Raw genomic sequence first — 17,189 nt, forward strand, 5'->3', positions numbered from 1 at the left:
CCCCCCCCCCCCCCCCCCCCCCCCCCCCCCCCCCCCCCGAGACCCCCCCCCCCCCCCCCCCCCCCTCCTGTGCTCACTGGGCCATTGGTATCAACGTCCCCTCTTGGCTCTCCCTCGGGGAGCCCTGTGACCACGGGGCCCCTCTCCGGCATGCATGAGCGCCCCTCGGGGACCTCACCACCACTCGTCCCCTCAAGGCGGAGCGCAGCCTCCAGCCCACCCGCAAACGACGGCGTCTCCCAGGCCTGAGGCCCCTGGACGACCCGAGGGAGGGGGCAGACCTGGACCAGCCAGGCCCACGAAGCTCAGCTCCACACGAGGGGTTTTGCGGTTTGCTATAAACCACAAGTTTTGCTTAAAAGTGACCACACGAAGGAAACCACTTTCCGGCTGCTACGTTCCCTGAGGAGTTCACTTTTACAACGGGCCTGACGAACCCGCCAGGAGCAGCCTGAGATTCTATCTCAGAACTGGCGTCACCAGAGCGCACCTGTCAGGGGGGCACGCGGACATGGCCGCTGCAGCGGCAGGCAGGGAGGGGCGCAGGGCGTCACCTTGAGGTCCTGCGGCGGGCGGGTGTCGTACAGCAGGGGCCCGCGGACGGCTCTGAGGTCGTGGGTGGCGATGGTGGCGGCCGTTCTCTTCTCACAGAGCTCCTCGTGGAGCTTGGTCTGCAACACACGGCCCGAGGCACCCAGAGCTCAGCGCCCTGCCCCCGATGCCCTGCGCCCCTGGCCTCCCCCTCAGCCTCCCCAGCCAAAAATGTACTTTGTGGAAACTTCCCCGGATGATCATCTTATCTGTTTACTGGCAGAATTTCTTGTTTCTCTAACTCTGGAACAGAGTATTTGAGACTTCAAAGAACCCTCCTTGAACTAGAATTTATGACTGAATAAACAGAAGTAGGACTTAAAAAGAAAACTACCCCCAGCATGGTTTCCTTCCCAAACACCGATCTCTGGGTTTTAAACTCCCGGCTGGGAGTGCCCTTTGCTTCCTCCCTGAACATGAGCTTCCAGAAAGCTGCCTCTGTCCCCACGGGCCACACTGGGGGGGGGGAGGGGCGGGTCTGCAAACTTCAAAGATGGGGTTTTTACTTTAAAAGCTGGCAGACTGCATACAAAAACAAATCAGGAAGTTCGGCTAGCTAAAACCCGAACAAAAACTAAACCGCTCACACGACAACAGGCTGGCCAGTGCTGACGATCTCCGTACTGTCTTCTATGAAACCAACTGTGCAATTCATTACAGAAACCCCAAATCCCATCCCCCAAGACGTCAGAAACTCGGGAGACGCTCATCTCCCATCGCAACAAAGCCTTCAGAAACGAGGCAGGCCTGGAAGGGTCTCTCTGGACGAGCTGACAGGCAGGCAGCCTCCTGGGGCCGAGGCCCAGGTCCGACCTGCCCTGGGGTGCACCCGGCGGGTGTCATCCTCACCCGTGCCCGGAGCCAGGTCCCGCCATGCACAGCGTGACACCGGGCCACCTCGCCCCCACCCCACCCACCCCCCCACCGCGGGCTGCGCACACCCACCTGGGAGGTGAGGAGCCGTCTGAGTGCGTTCCCCGTCTGCAGGTCTAGGCCCCTCACGATGGCCCCCACGATGAACGGCCGGACGTCCCTGACCGTGGGGCTGACCCGCACCGTCAGCGGGGCGGGGCTCTCGGACACGTGCAGCACCCGGAGCAGCATCCGGCCGGCGTCGCCCACCTCCTCGTCCTCCGCCTCGCCGCTCTCCCTCCTCCGCCGCTCACGCCGCCTCCTGCGGGCCTCGTCCTTCTCCGGGCCGTGCGCCTTGCCCCCGCCCCGCCCGCCGCCCCGGCCCCCGGCGCGCAGGTACTCCAGGATGGACCTGGTCTGGCAGCCGCGGACCATCTTCTCCAGCCGCCGGTCCGTCAGCTTGTTCCCCCGGAAGTTGACCTCCTTGAGCTTGGGGCAGTCAGCCAGCTCCGCCGGGACCTCGCTGAGCTGGTTGTTGGAGAGGTCCAGCGTCTGCGAGGGACACAGAGGACCCGGTCACACGCAGCCCACCCAGCCACGGGGCCGTGCCGCCTCCTCCGGCACCCCCGCCCCCCCCTGCGGTCTGTGCCCAGACTGACGCCCGCTACCGCCACCAAGCAGCCCTGAGGGGGACGGGGGGCTGGGGGGGGGGACGGTGGTTGCCAACGGTCCCCACAGAATGCCTGTCCTCCTCTTCCTGCTCCCCTGCAAGTTCCCTGTGACAACTGTCCCAATGGACAAGGTTAGAGGAGGAGCACAGGACACAGAGAACGTGCGGTCATGAACACTGCGTGCTTCAGAAACACGCTCCCCACAAAATGGTGCTGAGATTTTAAAAATTAGACAAACTAAACAGACAGAACATGGCATCACCCTTCATGCAGGAACACGGTGCACGGTGCTCCAACTCTGTGTGCACAAAACGGCAGAGCGGCTCCGACCCTGGCCTGCTCTCGGCCTGCGTCTGGACCCAGGGAGGGGTGTCGCAGCCTAAAGAGGCGCACGGAAGCCGCACAAGAACCTACCGCTGCTCCTGCTGCCTGGGCTCTGACAAAACCATGTGTGGGAATCAGCAGCACAGAGACGTGTTACCAACGGGCCGCCCTGAGGGGTCAGGCGGGGCAGGAGGAACACTAAGGAGCGAGGTCAGACCCCAGGGCACCGAGGCAGCATCTTCCGGTCGTGGGGTCTCGGCTTCCCCTTCTGCAGCCGGGTAGAGGACAGGCCCCCAGGAAGAGGCCAGCGCTGTCCCCTCTGCTCTCCTCCCAGGCAGCGCGGGGCACCGTGCACAGAGCCCCTTGTTCTCCTCCTGGGCCAGTGGGAAGCTCTGGCCTGGCCTTGCTCGGCACGGCTAAGAGCAGACAGGGGGCATGGGGCCCCGGAAGAAACCCTCCTATCTGGTCAGCTGGAGTGAGCGCGGGGGAGGGCGGCTGGGGGAGAGCTCTGGGGCACAGGGGGCCTGTCTGGACTGCACCCGGGGTCAAAGCACACCGGCAGGCAGCCATCTGCACGCAAACCTACGGCAAGAGCTCACACTTGGTGGGCGAGACCGCTGACCAGTCCTGGTTCTGGCTGGGATGTTAACGGGCCCGGATAAAGAGGGTGACAGACTTCATCACGAACTGGAAAGGGGGCAGGGGCTCTGATGATCCAGAAGATGCCTCCGCTTTGGCTGGTACAGAGGGCTTCGGACAGAACTTCACAGACTCAGTTACCAACAGAGCTGTCCTGGCTCAGGCCATCAAACTGCCGAGAAGCCAGGGAGCCAGAGTGGAGGAGGGGGTCAGAGCTGGGGGAAGGGACGGTGTCGCAGAGGAGCCTCTAAAGGCTATGCTGGGGCCTCAGCAGGGCGACAGGCTCCCATCTTGCACTCAGGATGGGGACGAGGAAAGGAGGCATGGCTTTTAGTCACCTTGGGGGACCAAGGGGCCTGAGAGGCTGTGGGCAACGCAATTTCGTACAATTGTGCCCATTTCGTGCCTCACTGGGCCCTTCTCCCCGGCTTAAGTGGGAATGGGAGTGGGGGATGAATGGACTGTATCACGGCCTGTCCCGGTCTCTGCCACACGGAGGCTTGTGAGTGGCAGCAAGGGGCTGACATTCTGAGGTCAGCCCCCCCCCCCCCCCCGCACATGCCAGCTTTGAGTCGGCCGCACTGTCCAGGGGGCTTTGGCCGGCTCAAGGACTGCACTGGGACGGCCCTCACTGCTGCACGGAACCAGCCAGCCGGGTAGACGGAGCGCGCAGGTAGCAGAGGAAGAGCCGGCAAGGAGGGGAGACTGGGGGACGGGGCCTCACTGCCCGGCCACTTCAGCCACAGCCGCTGCAGGCCGGGAGGTCTCCACAGAGGACAAAGGTGTGGGGTTACTGGGGGGCCAGGGGAGCTCTGCTTTCAGAGGCAACAATGACCGAATAATGGACATTTCAGGCCCTGTGCCGCGACCCTGTGGGAGTATAAACAGGGAGGGGAGGAAGCAGCAGATCAGGGAAGTTGTGCCAGGCTCTAGAGGTGGGGGCCTTGTAGAGATGCGGACACCTGCACGTAAGAGGACAAGCCGCCCCCACACCAAGCCTGCGCTCCGTTGGCGCTGGGCACCACAGCAGCAGACTCCATGAGGTCTCACGCCTAGAAAAGCAACACTAATGGAAGACAGGACCTTCAGGAGACGCCGAGATGACAGGTAACGCCTGTACGCGGCTGAAATCACGCAGGACCGGGGAACAGAGCTCTTGCTTTCCGATGGAGGAAGTGGAGTCTGGACTGTAAGTGCCAATCCCCAAAAGGTACAAAATGCACAGAGGCTGAAGGGAGTGGCGTCCAGGAACCTGCCTCTGCCTGGAGCCGACCCACGAGGACACCCGCTTACTCCCTTCCTGCCGGTAACACAAGCATCTCCGACCTGGGTGAGGCCGCTGACTGCCTTCTGGGAACACCCCTTCTGCTGGGATGTGCTGCCGGGGTGGGGGGTCCTAGATCCCCGGCTGGGCGAATGGGCGAACCGAAAACAACATGTCAGCCAAGGGCGTGTTGGCCAAGGGGACCCAGACGTGACCCGGGCACCCAGTGAGCCTGTCACCTCTGCCCTGCTGAAAAGATAGAGATGGACGAAGGGCTCCTTGGGGCTGGACAGGGGTTTCACACGCAAAGTTTGGTTTCTCTGGGAAACCTGACCACAGTGGGAGTCCCATCTGTGAGCCACGTGGACGGTCCCAGTGAGCACGGGCCCTGAAAGAGGGGAAGGCCTGGCCGGTGTGGCCTTCCAGCCGGCTTCCAGCTGCCAGGCCCATTCCTCTGTCAGCCCTGAAGGCCAGCACCCCGGCCTGAGTCAGTCGCCTATGACAAAGGCAAGGGTGACACAATGGGCCATCATCCCTGGTGCACCACAGGTGACAGAACCCCAGAGCAAGGACACATGCCACCAGGAGAAACCACTCCAGATTCTCTTAGGTCTCCCATGGGGAGCCAAGCTGGATGGCCAGACAGCAGGACGACGACAGGGCGGGCTGGGTCCGGGCAGTTAAGTAGGTGGTGAGGTTATGGCACAGTGGATACGCAGCGGTCTCTCGGGCTCCTTCGTCCCAGGTGGCGGGAGTGGGGAAGAGGGTCTGGGGCCCCCATCCGGGGCAGCTTCCTGGGGGAGGGTGCATGAGGCACGCATCTCCCTGCCTCAGGGGAAGTGAGGGGACAAGTGGGGGCCCGTGGGATGCTACTCTGGTGGCCCCCGTGGAACCGAGCCTCTGGGCATTTACATCTTGTGTGGCGTCTCCCCACGAATCTGGACTGGGCTCGCTCACTTAACCAGTGGGTGCAGTGGGAGCCAGGGTGCTGGTTCCAAGCCCCTTCTTCAAGGAGCCCTGTGGTTGGAGAACTGGGCCACCCTGCCGCGCGGGGAGAGGTGCCGAGATGACATGGGGCCAGAGGAGCCGGCACAGCATCGCAGCGGAGCCCAGCCCCGAGCACACGTGATCTATGGCAAGCCCGGGATGGGAAACGGGCAGCACGTGACATGACTGGTGTTGTTTTCGGCCACAAGGTTTTGGCACGGTCCTCAGTCACGGTGACCGCAGCACCACTGCCCCTGTTCACGGCACTGTGGCCGTCCCCAGTCTCTCTCACAGGTGCAGGAACCGGCAGCAACGCCAGGACACGCTGAGGGGACCCCCACCTCCGCCTGTGAGCTCAGTTCTCCACCCACGCCGCCTCCCCGCAGCACCCACAAGGACGAGAACACGTTTGTACTCAGGACCCCAGCGCACACACAGGGCAACACGACCTCGCACGGATCTGGTACCGCTCCTCACGGAGGTATCGTTTCAGAGAGGCCCCCGAAGGACAGCTGAGTCCAAGAGGGATTCCAAGTGGCTCTGGCACGACCCTCCCCAAGACACAGGCGTCTTCGTGGGGAGGAGAGCCGATGGGGGCCTAGCAGCGGCCAGAGTGGAGGCGGCCAGGGGGCTCAGCAGAGAAGACGCACCCCGACCTGAATGCAGGTGTCTGCACACGATAAAGGCCACACGCGTCACCGGTGGGCACCACGGACGCGGTACAGAACGTCTGAAACGAAGCAGTCGTACACACTGGCAAGCGATTCCGGTGAAGTACAACACCCGATCCTGCCCTCGAGGGACCGCGCTCAGCTACACACCTGGCCCGTCAACCTTATGGAAAACCAAGAGACCGAACAGACCCGAGTGAGCAGCGTTGTACATCACCCGTCACACCTCTGCCATAAAGGGACGCCTTATAGCCGGGGGTGACCAACAGGTCCCAGGAGCACCCCCCACAGCCTCTTCTGGAAATGCCAGCAAGCACTCTGCTGAGAAGCCTCGTCCGTTTCTCTTAACTACACACACACACACACGTGCACACACATTCATGCACACTTGCAGACACATCTTTACACAGACATACACGTTTGTTAAATTAGGTGGCAACACCTTAAGAGTAACTTCGGCTGGAAACAGATCAGTTGCTAAACTGTATACACATTTTACTGCTTAAAAAAAGTCTGCATGGGGTGCCCGGCGGGGGTGGGGGGGGGGTGGGGGGAGCTCAGCCAGTTAAATGCCTGACTCTTGATCTCAGCTCAGGTCACGACCTCACCGTTTGGGAATTTGAGCCCGGAGACCTGCTTGGGATTCTTTCTCTCTCTGTGCCCCTCTCCTGTGTGTGCATGCTCTCTCAAATAAACATTAAAAAAAAAAAAAGGTCTGCATGAGAAGGATGAAAAGTAGGAGCAAAAAGAAACAAAGACCTGCTTTTTTCAGGACAAAAGGAAAAGGGAACACAGGGAAAGAGGGCTGCCCAGGAGCCTCAAGACTGGAGTTAGGGCAGGGCTCTGCAACGTCCATCCTCCCCTCTCCTGCACACCTGTCTCAGCCAGCATTACGCTGGGGCCTGCAGACCTAACGGGAGTACGTTAGCAGCCTCTGGACAACGGAGTCTAGAGAAAAGCCCAAATGATTTGTTGTGGACTCGGCAACCCCCTCCGGCCTTCGGTAAACCAGGAATAACAGCTCTTACTTTAGAAGGCGGTCGTCGGGGCGAAGGGAACAGCATACAGGAAATCACACCGTGTGGCATTATGCGAAATCCCGGTAAATCACATCTCCGGGCCTTGCCTGGGTACCCCCCCGCCCAGAGTCACTGAATCATTTCACAAATGCGTGAAGACACAGAAATGTAGGCGTGGGGCCCTGCTGTTGAGCTAACCACGCGAGGATGGGGAGCCCGGTCACGGGAGGGAGGGCGGCTGGGACTGCGGCGTCCCCGGGACGGCTCGCCCGGGAGCAGCTCCCTCCCCACCGCTCCTCCAGGACCCCGGCTCGCAGTCCCCGCTGACCTTGAGCGAGGCCAGATGGGCGATGTCGGGGCTGAGCTCTCGGAGGCAGTTGTCGGCGGCCGCCAGTTCGCTGAGCAGGGGCAGCGCGCCGGGGCGGAAGAGCGCGGCGGGGAAGGAGTCCAGGCGGTTGCCGGTGAGGTTGAGGGTCTGCAGGCGAGGGGCGCAGCGCGCCAGGTCGGCGGGCAGCTCGCGCAGCCTGTTGCCGCTGAGGTTGAGGCTCTGCAGCTGCGGGAGGCCCGGCGGCTCGGCGGGGCCCAGGCCCTGGCCCGGCGGCAGCGCCTCCAGCGCGTTGCCGGACAGGTCGAGCACGCGCAGCGCGGGCAGCGGGCCGAGCTCGGGGCTCAGGCCGGGCCCCAGCGCGTTGCGCCGCAGCACGAGGCTGTGCAGCTGCGGGAGGCCCTGCGCCAGGCCCGGACCCGGCTCGCGCAGGCTCCCGCAGCCGCTCACCTCCAGGTAGTGCAGCAGCGGCAGCGTGAAGAGCCTCGGCGGCAGCCGCCCGCCCGCCGCGCGCACCCGCTGCTCCAGCCCGGGCCCCGTCAGCAGCAGCTCGCGCCGCCGCTCGCGCTCCGCCAGCTCCAGCTCGGGCCAGGCCTCGGGGACAGGGGCCGCCGCCGCCGCCGCCGCCGCCATGGCGCCGCCGCTTCCGCTGCAGCTCCCGGGGCACTTCCGGGGCACGGCGCGTCACTTCCGGCTCGGGCCGGGAGGAGAGAACGCGCGGGGCGGGACTGGTCGCGCGGGGGGCGGGGCGAAGCGAGGAGGGGCGGGGCGGGCGCCTACCGGGGAAGAGTGGCAGAGAGGTGCCTCCTGGCGGCCGAGGGCCTTTGCCGGCGCTCCGGAGGCCGCACCTCGAAGAGTCACCGTAGCGGAGCGGCGCGTCCTGGGGAGGCGACCCGCCTCCCGGGTCCAGCCCCTCGCCTCCCGCTGCCCCGGGTCCGGTTCCTCGCCCTGATCGCCCTTGACCGCCCCTCGGGGCCAGCCCCGCACCCCAATCGCCCCGTGGGTCCCGCCCCGCGCTCCGCGCGACCCCCTCCCCGGTCCGGCCCCACGCCCCGCTCGTCTCCCCGGGTCTGGCGCCGCGCCCTGATCGCCCCGACAGCCCCTCCACCCCAGGTCCGCCCTCGCACAGGGGTCTGGGATCGAATCTCCTGGTTTGCACCAGCACTCAGGGCAGCTGTGTCGTCCACAGATGAGTGGCTCTCGCATCAGAAGCGGGAGATTACCAATGACTGAGGCCTGGCCCCTGGTTAGAGAGAGATTCTGGCCTAATTAATGGTCTGGGCTGCGGGTCGGCCCGGGATGGCCCCCAGTTCCCAGGTGTTGAGTGGGTGGCAGGGTTGAAAAGGTGCTTGGGGATGGGTCAGTTTTCCCTGGTCAGGCACCACGCCAGCTGGGGCGTTGGAGGAGGGAAGGGGGAGTGCGAGCTCAGGGTAGCTGCCCCTCTGCTCATTAACGCCCCACCCCAGGGGTTGGGGGGTTCCGTTGCTTCGTTTGGTTTTGGAATTTTTGAACTTTGTATTGAAGTGTGATCTACACCCAGAAAAGTGTGCACACTTTGAATTTTGCCCCAATTGAACACATCCGTGTAGCCATCATGCACAAGAAACAGGTTATGGCGTCTCCTCAGCCCCCTGGTGCCCCAAGGGGCGTGGCTTTCTTGGGCCCCGACACCACACATCAGAGCTTCCTGTATGATGTGCAGGGTGTTCACCGAGCCTGGCTGCTTTCCTTCCACACCATGCCTTTGGGATTCATCCACGTGACAGGCAGCTGTGGACGGTCTGCTGTCTAGTATTAGAAGTAAATTGTGAATATGCCGTATTTTTCTCCAGCGGGGTCCTCGGGCTAACTGGGAACCCGCCCCCCTCCCCGCAGCACGTCACCCAGAGAAAAGATGGTATTTTGCCTTGGTTGCCTTTGCGACCAACTCCATCTGTGAAGGACAGGCATCAGTGGGGGCAGAACTCGGGGCCTGCATCTGGCCCTCCTTTCCGAGCTGGCTGCAGCTCAGAACCTGCAGGACCTCGTGCTCTGCGTCCTGCTGGAGCCACGCCACCCAAGCGCCGCAGAACTTTAGCCTTCCCCAGGGATTTCTTGGTTTCTCTGGAGTAGATTTTTGGGAATGAGTCCACCAGCTCATGCTATTTATATTGCCCTCCTGACCGGCTATGAGAACATTAATGGTTTTATAGTAGCCAACACTGGAAGCAAACTAGATGTCCATCAACAGGAGAATGGATGAGTACTGGGTGAGACATCTCCTAAAATGGGTGAGCGCGTCGGGAGTGAGTATTCCGCGACGCCCGACAGCATGGTGATTCTCAAGGTCGCGCAGAAGGATATGTAGTGTGATTCCATTTGCATGGCTTAAAAACACGTCAAGCTCAAGGTGATATTATTTAGGGATACGTTCCTATGTGGTAAGTCTACGTAGGCAGCCAAGTGTTGAGACGTTTCCTGAGAAGCAAGGCCGAGTTTACTACCTTGTAAAGCAAGGGGGCCTCTGGTCCCCCGAGCACTGCCAACAGGTCTCCAACAGATTATGCAGGTGGTTAGCAAGTGACTTGTTTCTCTGGAGCCCCGCTAATGCCTCCGAGCCAACCTTGTGACGCTGTGTGGGCCAGCTTTTATTTATTTATTTATTTATTTATCACGATTATTTTTTTTTAATGTTTTTTGTTTTTAAATTTTTGAGACAGAGCATGAGCAGGGGGAGGGGCAGAGAGAGAGGGAGACACAGAATGTGAAGCAGGCTCCAGGCTCTGAGCTGTCAGCACGGAGCCTGACAACGGGGCTCCAACTCACGGAGTGTGAGATCATGACCTGAGCCGAAGTCGGACGCTTCACCGACTGAGCCACCCCAGCGCCCCTGTGTGGGCCAGCTTTTAAAGAGGGAAGGGACAGGCGACCGAGTGAAACTGCTTGCCCGGAGTGTAGGTGGAGTGCATCCGCTGTGGGCAGGGGGCGAGGGAGGCAACGACCCAGTGCGCACTCGGGGCTGGTGTGCCTGCCTCCCGGTCATGTGGCAAGAGCTAGGAGGAGGCACCTAAGTGTGAATCTGTAACGGAAGCTTCCATCGGTGTTGAGGGAAAGTTCTTTAGAATCACAGTCAGGGCTGGAAGGAACTCAGCCTTGAATCCTCTCAAGCCGCCGCCACAACGGGCACGTCTCTGCTTCGTCCCCTCTGCAGTTCCTGCCCTGGCTGAGCTCTGCCACCTCTGCTCCCACAAGGCTTTGTGTAGGTGGCGCCTGCCCTGCCCCAGGGGAAGAATCAGGGCTGGTCACGGAAGTCTCTTTGCCAACAGTTATTCTGAGGACAGACTGACTTCAACCTGCTCTGTAAGCAAAATGGATTTCTGCTGCGGGCTCCTGGGGAGTTTTTCTTTCCTGAGAAGACAGAGGCATGTGAGGAGAAAGCCCGTTCTCTCTTAACCACCTTTGTTTTGGCTTAGCACACTGGAAGTAGGATGTGATGCTTGGTGCTGTAGTAGCCATCTTGTGACCATGAGGAAAGACAGCACCAAATCAATGAGATCTGGAAGGAGCCCAGACCATTTCCGGTGGTTTGCTGTTGTTTAGTTATTTTAAAAATTCTGAAAATTTAAACTATGCACTGAGTCAGCATTGCTAATCTGACAAAGTGACCTGCACTTGCTCAGGAAGTGTTCTTGTATACCTGCCTAATCCTCAAGAGAAGAAAGAAAGTACCGACCAAGAAGGCACAAGCTTCTGTTGCGGGATGATTTGGAAAGTGACGGAATTACTCAGCAGTGGCATTTCCGAGGGCTCCTGGGACACACTGGAGGTGCTTCCTGTGGAAAAAACTGCTTCTCATTATCATTAGAGACAGTGTCGTTCCACACACAGAGTCTTCTCTGAATACTACGTCCCCACCAGCGTGGAATGAAAAGGAGCATTTTTTTATATTTTTATAAATTTTATCCTCTATTTTATTTGCTTATTGAATGGTTACTTACACTTAATACTTACCTTTGTGAATTTATAGTTCACTTCATATTTTGTAACATGTTTATAAATTATTAAAAAAATTTTTTTTAACGTTTATTTATTTTTGAGAGAGAGACAGAGCATGAACGGGGGAGGGTCAGAGAGAGAGGGAGACACAGAATCCAAAGCAGGCTCCAGGCTCTGAGCCGTCAGCACAGAGCCCGACATGGGGTTGAACTCACAGACCGCGAGATCGTGACCTGAGCCGAAGTCGGATGCTTAACCGACGGAGTCCCCCAGGCACCCCTATAAATTATTTCAAATGCATTGGATATTAAATTGCCCTGATATTTTTGTCATATGAATTGTGAACAATTTTTAGTAAAACTACTGTTTTTATGTAAATACTGAAGTGCCTGCCAGTATTGTTATTTTTTTCTGGTATCGCCATCAGTAATCTTTGTTAAACTTTTTCTGAATATCCTCTGGGTTGTGAGGGCCTTTTTGAAACGTGATGTAGACATTGGTCATGTGGTGTCCTTACACGTACGGTGGGCGGAGTAATGGCCCCCAACAAAGTCCGCGTCCTAACCCCGGAAGCGGGGAGCGTATTAGGTTTTATGGCACAGGGGAATTGAAGCTGCAAATGGAACTAAGGTGGATAGTCGGTGACCTTGAGGTGCTGGCCTTGAGCGTGGGGGGAGGGGCCCTGGGTTCGGGAAAGGGGGTGCCTCTAGAGGCCGGGTTCTGCTCGGAGCGCCCACAAAGGGGTGCACCCCGCTGAGCCCCCGTCTCAGTCCAGTGAGACCCCGTCAGACTCGTGAGCTGCGGAACCGTGAGGGGGTGAGTGTGTGCCATCAGGAACTCTGCTCACGATGACGGGTCCCAGCAGCAGCAGAACACTTGGGTGCCATGTTCTGGAATTACGTACCTGTTTTCACTCACACAGAAAGCCTGGCTGGAGGCCTGCTGGTCCCTTTCCTGATGACAGTAGGAACTCCGCATCTTTTGGGTACTGATCCTTTGTCGTCTGCGTGTTTTCCATCTTTGTAAGTGTCTCCATGCAGCTTTCTCGTGCACGGACGTTCATGATTATACTGGATTCCAAAGACGGGTTGTTTAGTTGTTGTGTTTGTGTCGTTTCACAAATCTCTACCTCGTCCAGGAGCAGAAAATACAAAACATCAGCTCCAGGTAGGTGACAGGTGTTGGTGTTAAAAAGCAAACTTTTAAACTTTCAATAGGAAGAAGGTAAGTGATTATTTTTTCTGTTCCTGGCCCTGTTGTGTCCCAGCCCCGCCCAGGCTGAGACTTGGAGCCAGGCCCAGACATCTGCAGGCTCGCCCTCTGGCCTCCCCCAGCCACCAGGGACTGCGCCCCTCCCCCCCCCTCACCATTCCAGGATCCCGGAATTTGGTAAACAGCACTCCCAAGGTGCTCCCTACCCCATGGGGAGAGAGAGATCTCCATCCAGAACCCTGGCATTGGTTCCCACAATGTCCCCCACCTTCAGGCAGGACACTGGTCCCAGGACACTGAGAGGTACCAGGACCTCTCCTGGGGAGTCCTGGGGGGTCCTCAACCTGCAGGACCACAGCACACAAAAGGGCTTTGCTTAGGGATGACCTCCTCCTGTGCATGAGGAAATCCAACCAATGGGGAGTCTGACCTCAGCCCTCCCCACTCTCCAGGCCCCTCCCCTGGAATCCCAGCACAGTGACTCAGGTGGGCAGGTCTGGGGTCTGGGAAGCTCCGTGGGGTTTTGAGCCCTTGTGGGCAGGGGGTGGTCCATGCCTGGGTCTCCCTGTTCCGCAGCCCCTTGCTGCTACAGCCTAATGAGGGATGAAGGGCTGGGGGGACCCCTCAGCTTAAGTGTGGGCTCCCTCCCCAAACTTGCAGACTCACTGCCCAGGCTGGGCCTCTTCAGCACCTTCTATTTGGCTCCACTCCACAGAGGGGAAACTGAGGCAGGGATCAGCTGCTGTCCACGGGCCTCCCTGGTCTGACCCATCACGACCCAGGTGCACATTTGGGCTCATTGCCTTCCAGGAAGCCGGTGTCCCTGTGTACCATTGAGGATATCCTCAGCTGTGTCGTGCGGGCCTCGAGAGGTCCCGGGAGACCCCGGGGGGACACGCTCTGCAGGAGCAGCACAGAAGGTCACCAACCCACTGACCACTTTCTCTGGTGGCCTGCATTTCAGAGCCAGGGGGCTCAGCCCGGGCCTCATCCGGGATGAGGTGGGTGGAGGCCCCAAAGCCCCGAGGGGCAAGAGCCCAGGAAGGCTGCTGCACACGCACCAAACCGCTCAGCGGGCCTAGGTTTTGAGAGCAAATACGCAACGGCACGAATGAACATCTAATTCGAACAGCACAGGGACGGGTTCTTTCCCTCTCGCACATCTCTGCACGTGTGAATGCAGCTCACGCCCCTCGCTTGCCCTTGGCTTCTTTGGAAAGCGTGCTCTTTCGTCCTGCACTCGTGCAGTGCACACACCTAGCACCTGTAGGTTATAACTTCAAAACGGTAGCAAGTATACAATTACCAAAACTAATAAAAGCTTAAAAACACTCCAGAAATCAACAGAGGAAATACTGCCGCTTTACTTATTTGAAAGCAAAATAGCCTTGTTGGCCGGCAAAAGTTCCTCTGTCAAAAGGGAAGAGCCCGTGCAGAGACCGTAAGTGCGGCCCTCCCCCCCTCAACATTCCGACTTTGTCCCACAAGATAAAGCGGGTCAGCGATTCTCTCCAATTTACACGCACTTAAAATTCTTTGGCTTCTTCAGTGGGAAACTCCTTTCGACACACCCTACGTGGGGCCAGGCTCGGGGCCCCCCCCCCCCCCACGCCCCAACCCGCCCCAGCCATGCCCGGTGTGGGCCAGAGTGCATGCAACTCGTTCACCTTTTAGTTACAATCCTGAAATAAAAGCGACAGGATGTTTTGTGACCTTTTTATTGTGTTAACATGCTCAGAGTAAACTGACCCCTAGGCCCTGAAATAACAACAAAAATATATTGGTTAGGTACTATAATTCTGGTGCCTGAAATAAAGACAAATAGAAAACTATATTAAAACATTAAAAAGTTAAAAATTTTCATTAAAGGTATTTACATGTGTATTCTGATGCCAAATTTATAGACACGTTTCTTTTAAATTAAAATATTTTGAAATATGAAAATAAGAGAAATAAATATCCACAACATATTCATAGTGAAAATTATTAATTCTTGTTCCAAATTTACACTTTTATTTATAAATGGCCAAGGGATCCTACGCTTCCTTCAGAATTGCCTGTCCTTTGTTTTCAGTTCCTTAATAGCCTCTAACTCTGCAAAGCTCTTTGTAGCCGCGAAGCAGGGCTCACTTCGACGGAAACGCCCGCTCCTTGTGTAACCAGCAAGGCTAACCGGTCTTGAACGCATCCAACTGTTCAATCACTAAAGTGAAATATTTTTACGAATCTTTTTGAAGTTACGATATATGGAAAATATTACATACATGTTTTTTGCAAGTGCTGATCAGAGGGAAGAGCATGGCTCCTCGATCAGCGTTTCCCATCACTGCTCGTGTTACGGAGCGGCTCGCCTGGAGGAGGAGGGACCAGGTCGTGGCCGCAGTCTGTGAAGCCGGGAGGGGTCGCGTCCCAGTTCCCTCGGCGTCTGTGTTCTGCTCTGTCTGATGAAGGTTTACGTTCTTTCTCCCCACTACTTATTTCTCAATGGAGTTATTTTTTGCAAAGGCAGTTCTCTTCGTCCTATTCTTGCTGTATTTTGAGTCAACCATATGAGAAAGTGTTAGTTCACCCAGAACGGAGAGTGGTTAGTGCAAACTCCCCGTCACTAACCCACTCAGGGGACGCACTGCTCCAACGGCTACAAGGGGTTTCCTGAAACGTGTTTTCTTTCACGTGGCGGGGAAGTAAACAGCTGTGTATGCTGATGACGCGGTACAAATCCCACCCATTTCTCAGCGGCACCCCGGAGGCCTGCTGTCTACTTGCCTACCACTCGGGAGAACGGAAGCATGCTGGGCCGCGGGCGGGGTGGGAAGGGCCGGCCTCCCTGGGTCTCTGGGGGCCCGGCAGGCAGAGGGAGCGCAGGCCGGCACAAGGGAGATGGGACGCTTCCCAGCAGGTTTCAGACACACCCTGGCTTTGCCCCGCGGCCACCTGGACACGAAGCCCGGGAACCGCTTCTGTGGGACACGAGGGCTGGTCTCTTCATTTTAAGCCATGTTGGGGTTTGAAGTGTCACGGGGCGTGTTTGAGACAAATGAACTTAGGGCTCCGATTCGTAGATCTGTGAGGGGCAAGACAGGCCCAAAGCAGACACCCGAGTCTGCTGGTCCGCGCTGAAGCCTCGTTCGCGCGTGTTAACCAAGCGCAGCTGCTCCCCACCGGGGTCGAGGGCGAGGCCATGCCTGCTCAGGGCTTTGAGAGAGGGCTGTTCTGACCGACACGTGTTCAGGGCGCAGGACAATCGGTGGAGAGGCGGGTCCTAACTCTGTTCTAGAACCACAGGTGTGGTTCTAGAAGGAAGGAGCTGGAAGCACCGGGAGGAGAGCCCCGATGGAGCCACAGGGTGGCAGGCTCGGCTCCCAGGGGCTGCAGCTTGGGGTCAGGCGGGACCCGGCACTCCGCACGGTGGCAGGGGTGGGGGTCGGGGGGGGGGCCCTAGCGGGGCAGGTGCTGCAGGGGGACCCATGCGTGGCGACCGCAGGTGCGGCTTTCCCTCTCGTGACGGCGGGAGGTGCGGGGTCCGCACACAGTGGGGAGGTGCGCTGGGCAGGGGCCGGCGCCGGCGCCCGCCGAGATCCGTGCCCGCCGTCTCTCTCCCGGCTGGTTCGCGCGGCCCAGTGAGCCAAAGCCCTGCGGAAATTCTGCCACGTGAGAGACCGACGTGCACGAGGTTTACAGCAAAGCCTTTATGGAAACCACTCCAAGCGCTTGAGGAGAGGGCGCTCTGCTCGCAGGACACCCGACCCGGACAGGGAGGTCGGTCCCCTTCAAACGGAGTGGCTGCGCTTCTGGTAACGGCGGCCTCGGAGGCCAGAAGCCTGGTTGCTTCAAACCGCGCTGAGCTTGGTCTGAACCCCGGACGCAGGCTCTTGCGTCAGCCCCTCACAGGGAGCGGCAGCTGAGGACAGCAGGGCCACAGGCGGAGGGACGGCAGGGGCGGAGCACAGGGTCGCCACGTCCAAAAGCGGATCTTAGGAGAGATGGTTCGCAATCAAGAAACTTGCTCAGTCCCTCGTGGGGACGAAGGAGACAGAACGTGGGTCACGTCACCGCTTTGTGTATGTTCTGCCAGAGCTTTTGCTCAGTCCCTTTGGGGTAGGGATCTTGCTTCCGACCTTGGATGCGGAGGTCCCTGATTTGGTCGTGGCTGGGCCTTTGCCTGCTGGACACACAACACACAACACACAGGCCCCGTGTCAGCAGGGAGACTAACACACCAACAGAGCGCCAAGCCACAGTGAGGGCATGGCGGCCAGGTGTCATCAGGCCCTGGGGAGAAGCAGAGCGCCAGCGGGGTCTGCAGGGGGCAGCACAGCGGCCACTCGGTCCACAGGCGGCCCGGCTGAGCAGGGCACGTGTGGGAGCTGGCTGCCGGGCTGAGGAGCAGGGCTCGTGCGTCCCCAACGGGCTCACAAGAGACGCCTGGCCCGAGGGCGGGAAGAAAGAGAACTTGCTCATTTACCCGGGTGTCGGCTGTAGAGACTCAGCTCCAGAAACGAAGAAAAGCAGCAGCCACGTGACTACAGCTTCGCTTCCAGGCTGAGTCGCCCCGGGCAGGCCCCCCCTCCAGGTGCCCATATTCCCTCCGTTATGAGAGAGGTGGCCGGGTGCGAGGGCGGGGGGGGGGGGGGGGGGGGGGGGGGGGGGGGGGGGGGG

The 17,189-nt window shown here is 59.1% G+C and overlaps 2 protein-coding genes across 4 annotated transcripts in view; both read right to left on the reverse strand.

The window, feature by feature from the left end:
- Window positions 1–8,008, reverse strand: part of LRRC47 (leucine rich repeat containing 47) — an 11,452-nt gene extending 3,444 nt beyond the window's left edge. The window contains exons 1-3 of the mRNA XM_040459392.1: window positions 7,347–8,008; window positions 1,537–1,995; window positions 555–671 (exon numbers count right to left, since the gene is read on the reverse strand). Coding sequence (XP_040315326.1) covers window positions 555–671; window positions 1,537–1,995; window positions 7,347–7,976 — 1,206 coding nt within the window. The 5' untranslated portion in view covers window positions 7,977–8,008. The remainder of the gene's footprint in view (window positions 1–554; window positions 672–1,536; window positions 1,996–7,346) is intronic.
- Window positions 8,009–14,232: 6,224 nt separating this feature from the next.
- Window positions 14,233–17,189, reverse strand: part of CEP104 (centrosomal protein 104) — a 41,229-nt gene continuing 38,272 nt past the window's right edge. For all 3 annotated transcript variants that reach the window (XM_040459423.1, XM_040459406.1, XM_040459416.1), the window contains one exon: window positions 14,233–16,695. In XM_040459423.1, the coding sequence (XP_040315357.1) occupies window positions 16,580–16,695 (116 nt within the window). In that variant the 3' untranslated portion in view covers window positions 14,233–16,579. The remainder of the gene's footprint in view (window positions 16,696–17,189) is intronic.

Source organism: Herpailurus yagouaroundi, unplaced genomic scaffold (assembly GCF_014898765.1).
Source record: "Herpailurus yagouaroundi ecotype Mexico unplaced genomic scaffold, PumYag 77, whole genome shotgun sequence".
In the NCBI taxonomy this organism is placed as follows: Eukaryota; Metazoa; Chordata; class Mammalia; order Carnivora; family Felidae; genus Herpailurus; species Herpailurus yagouaroundi.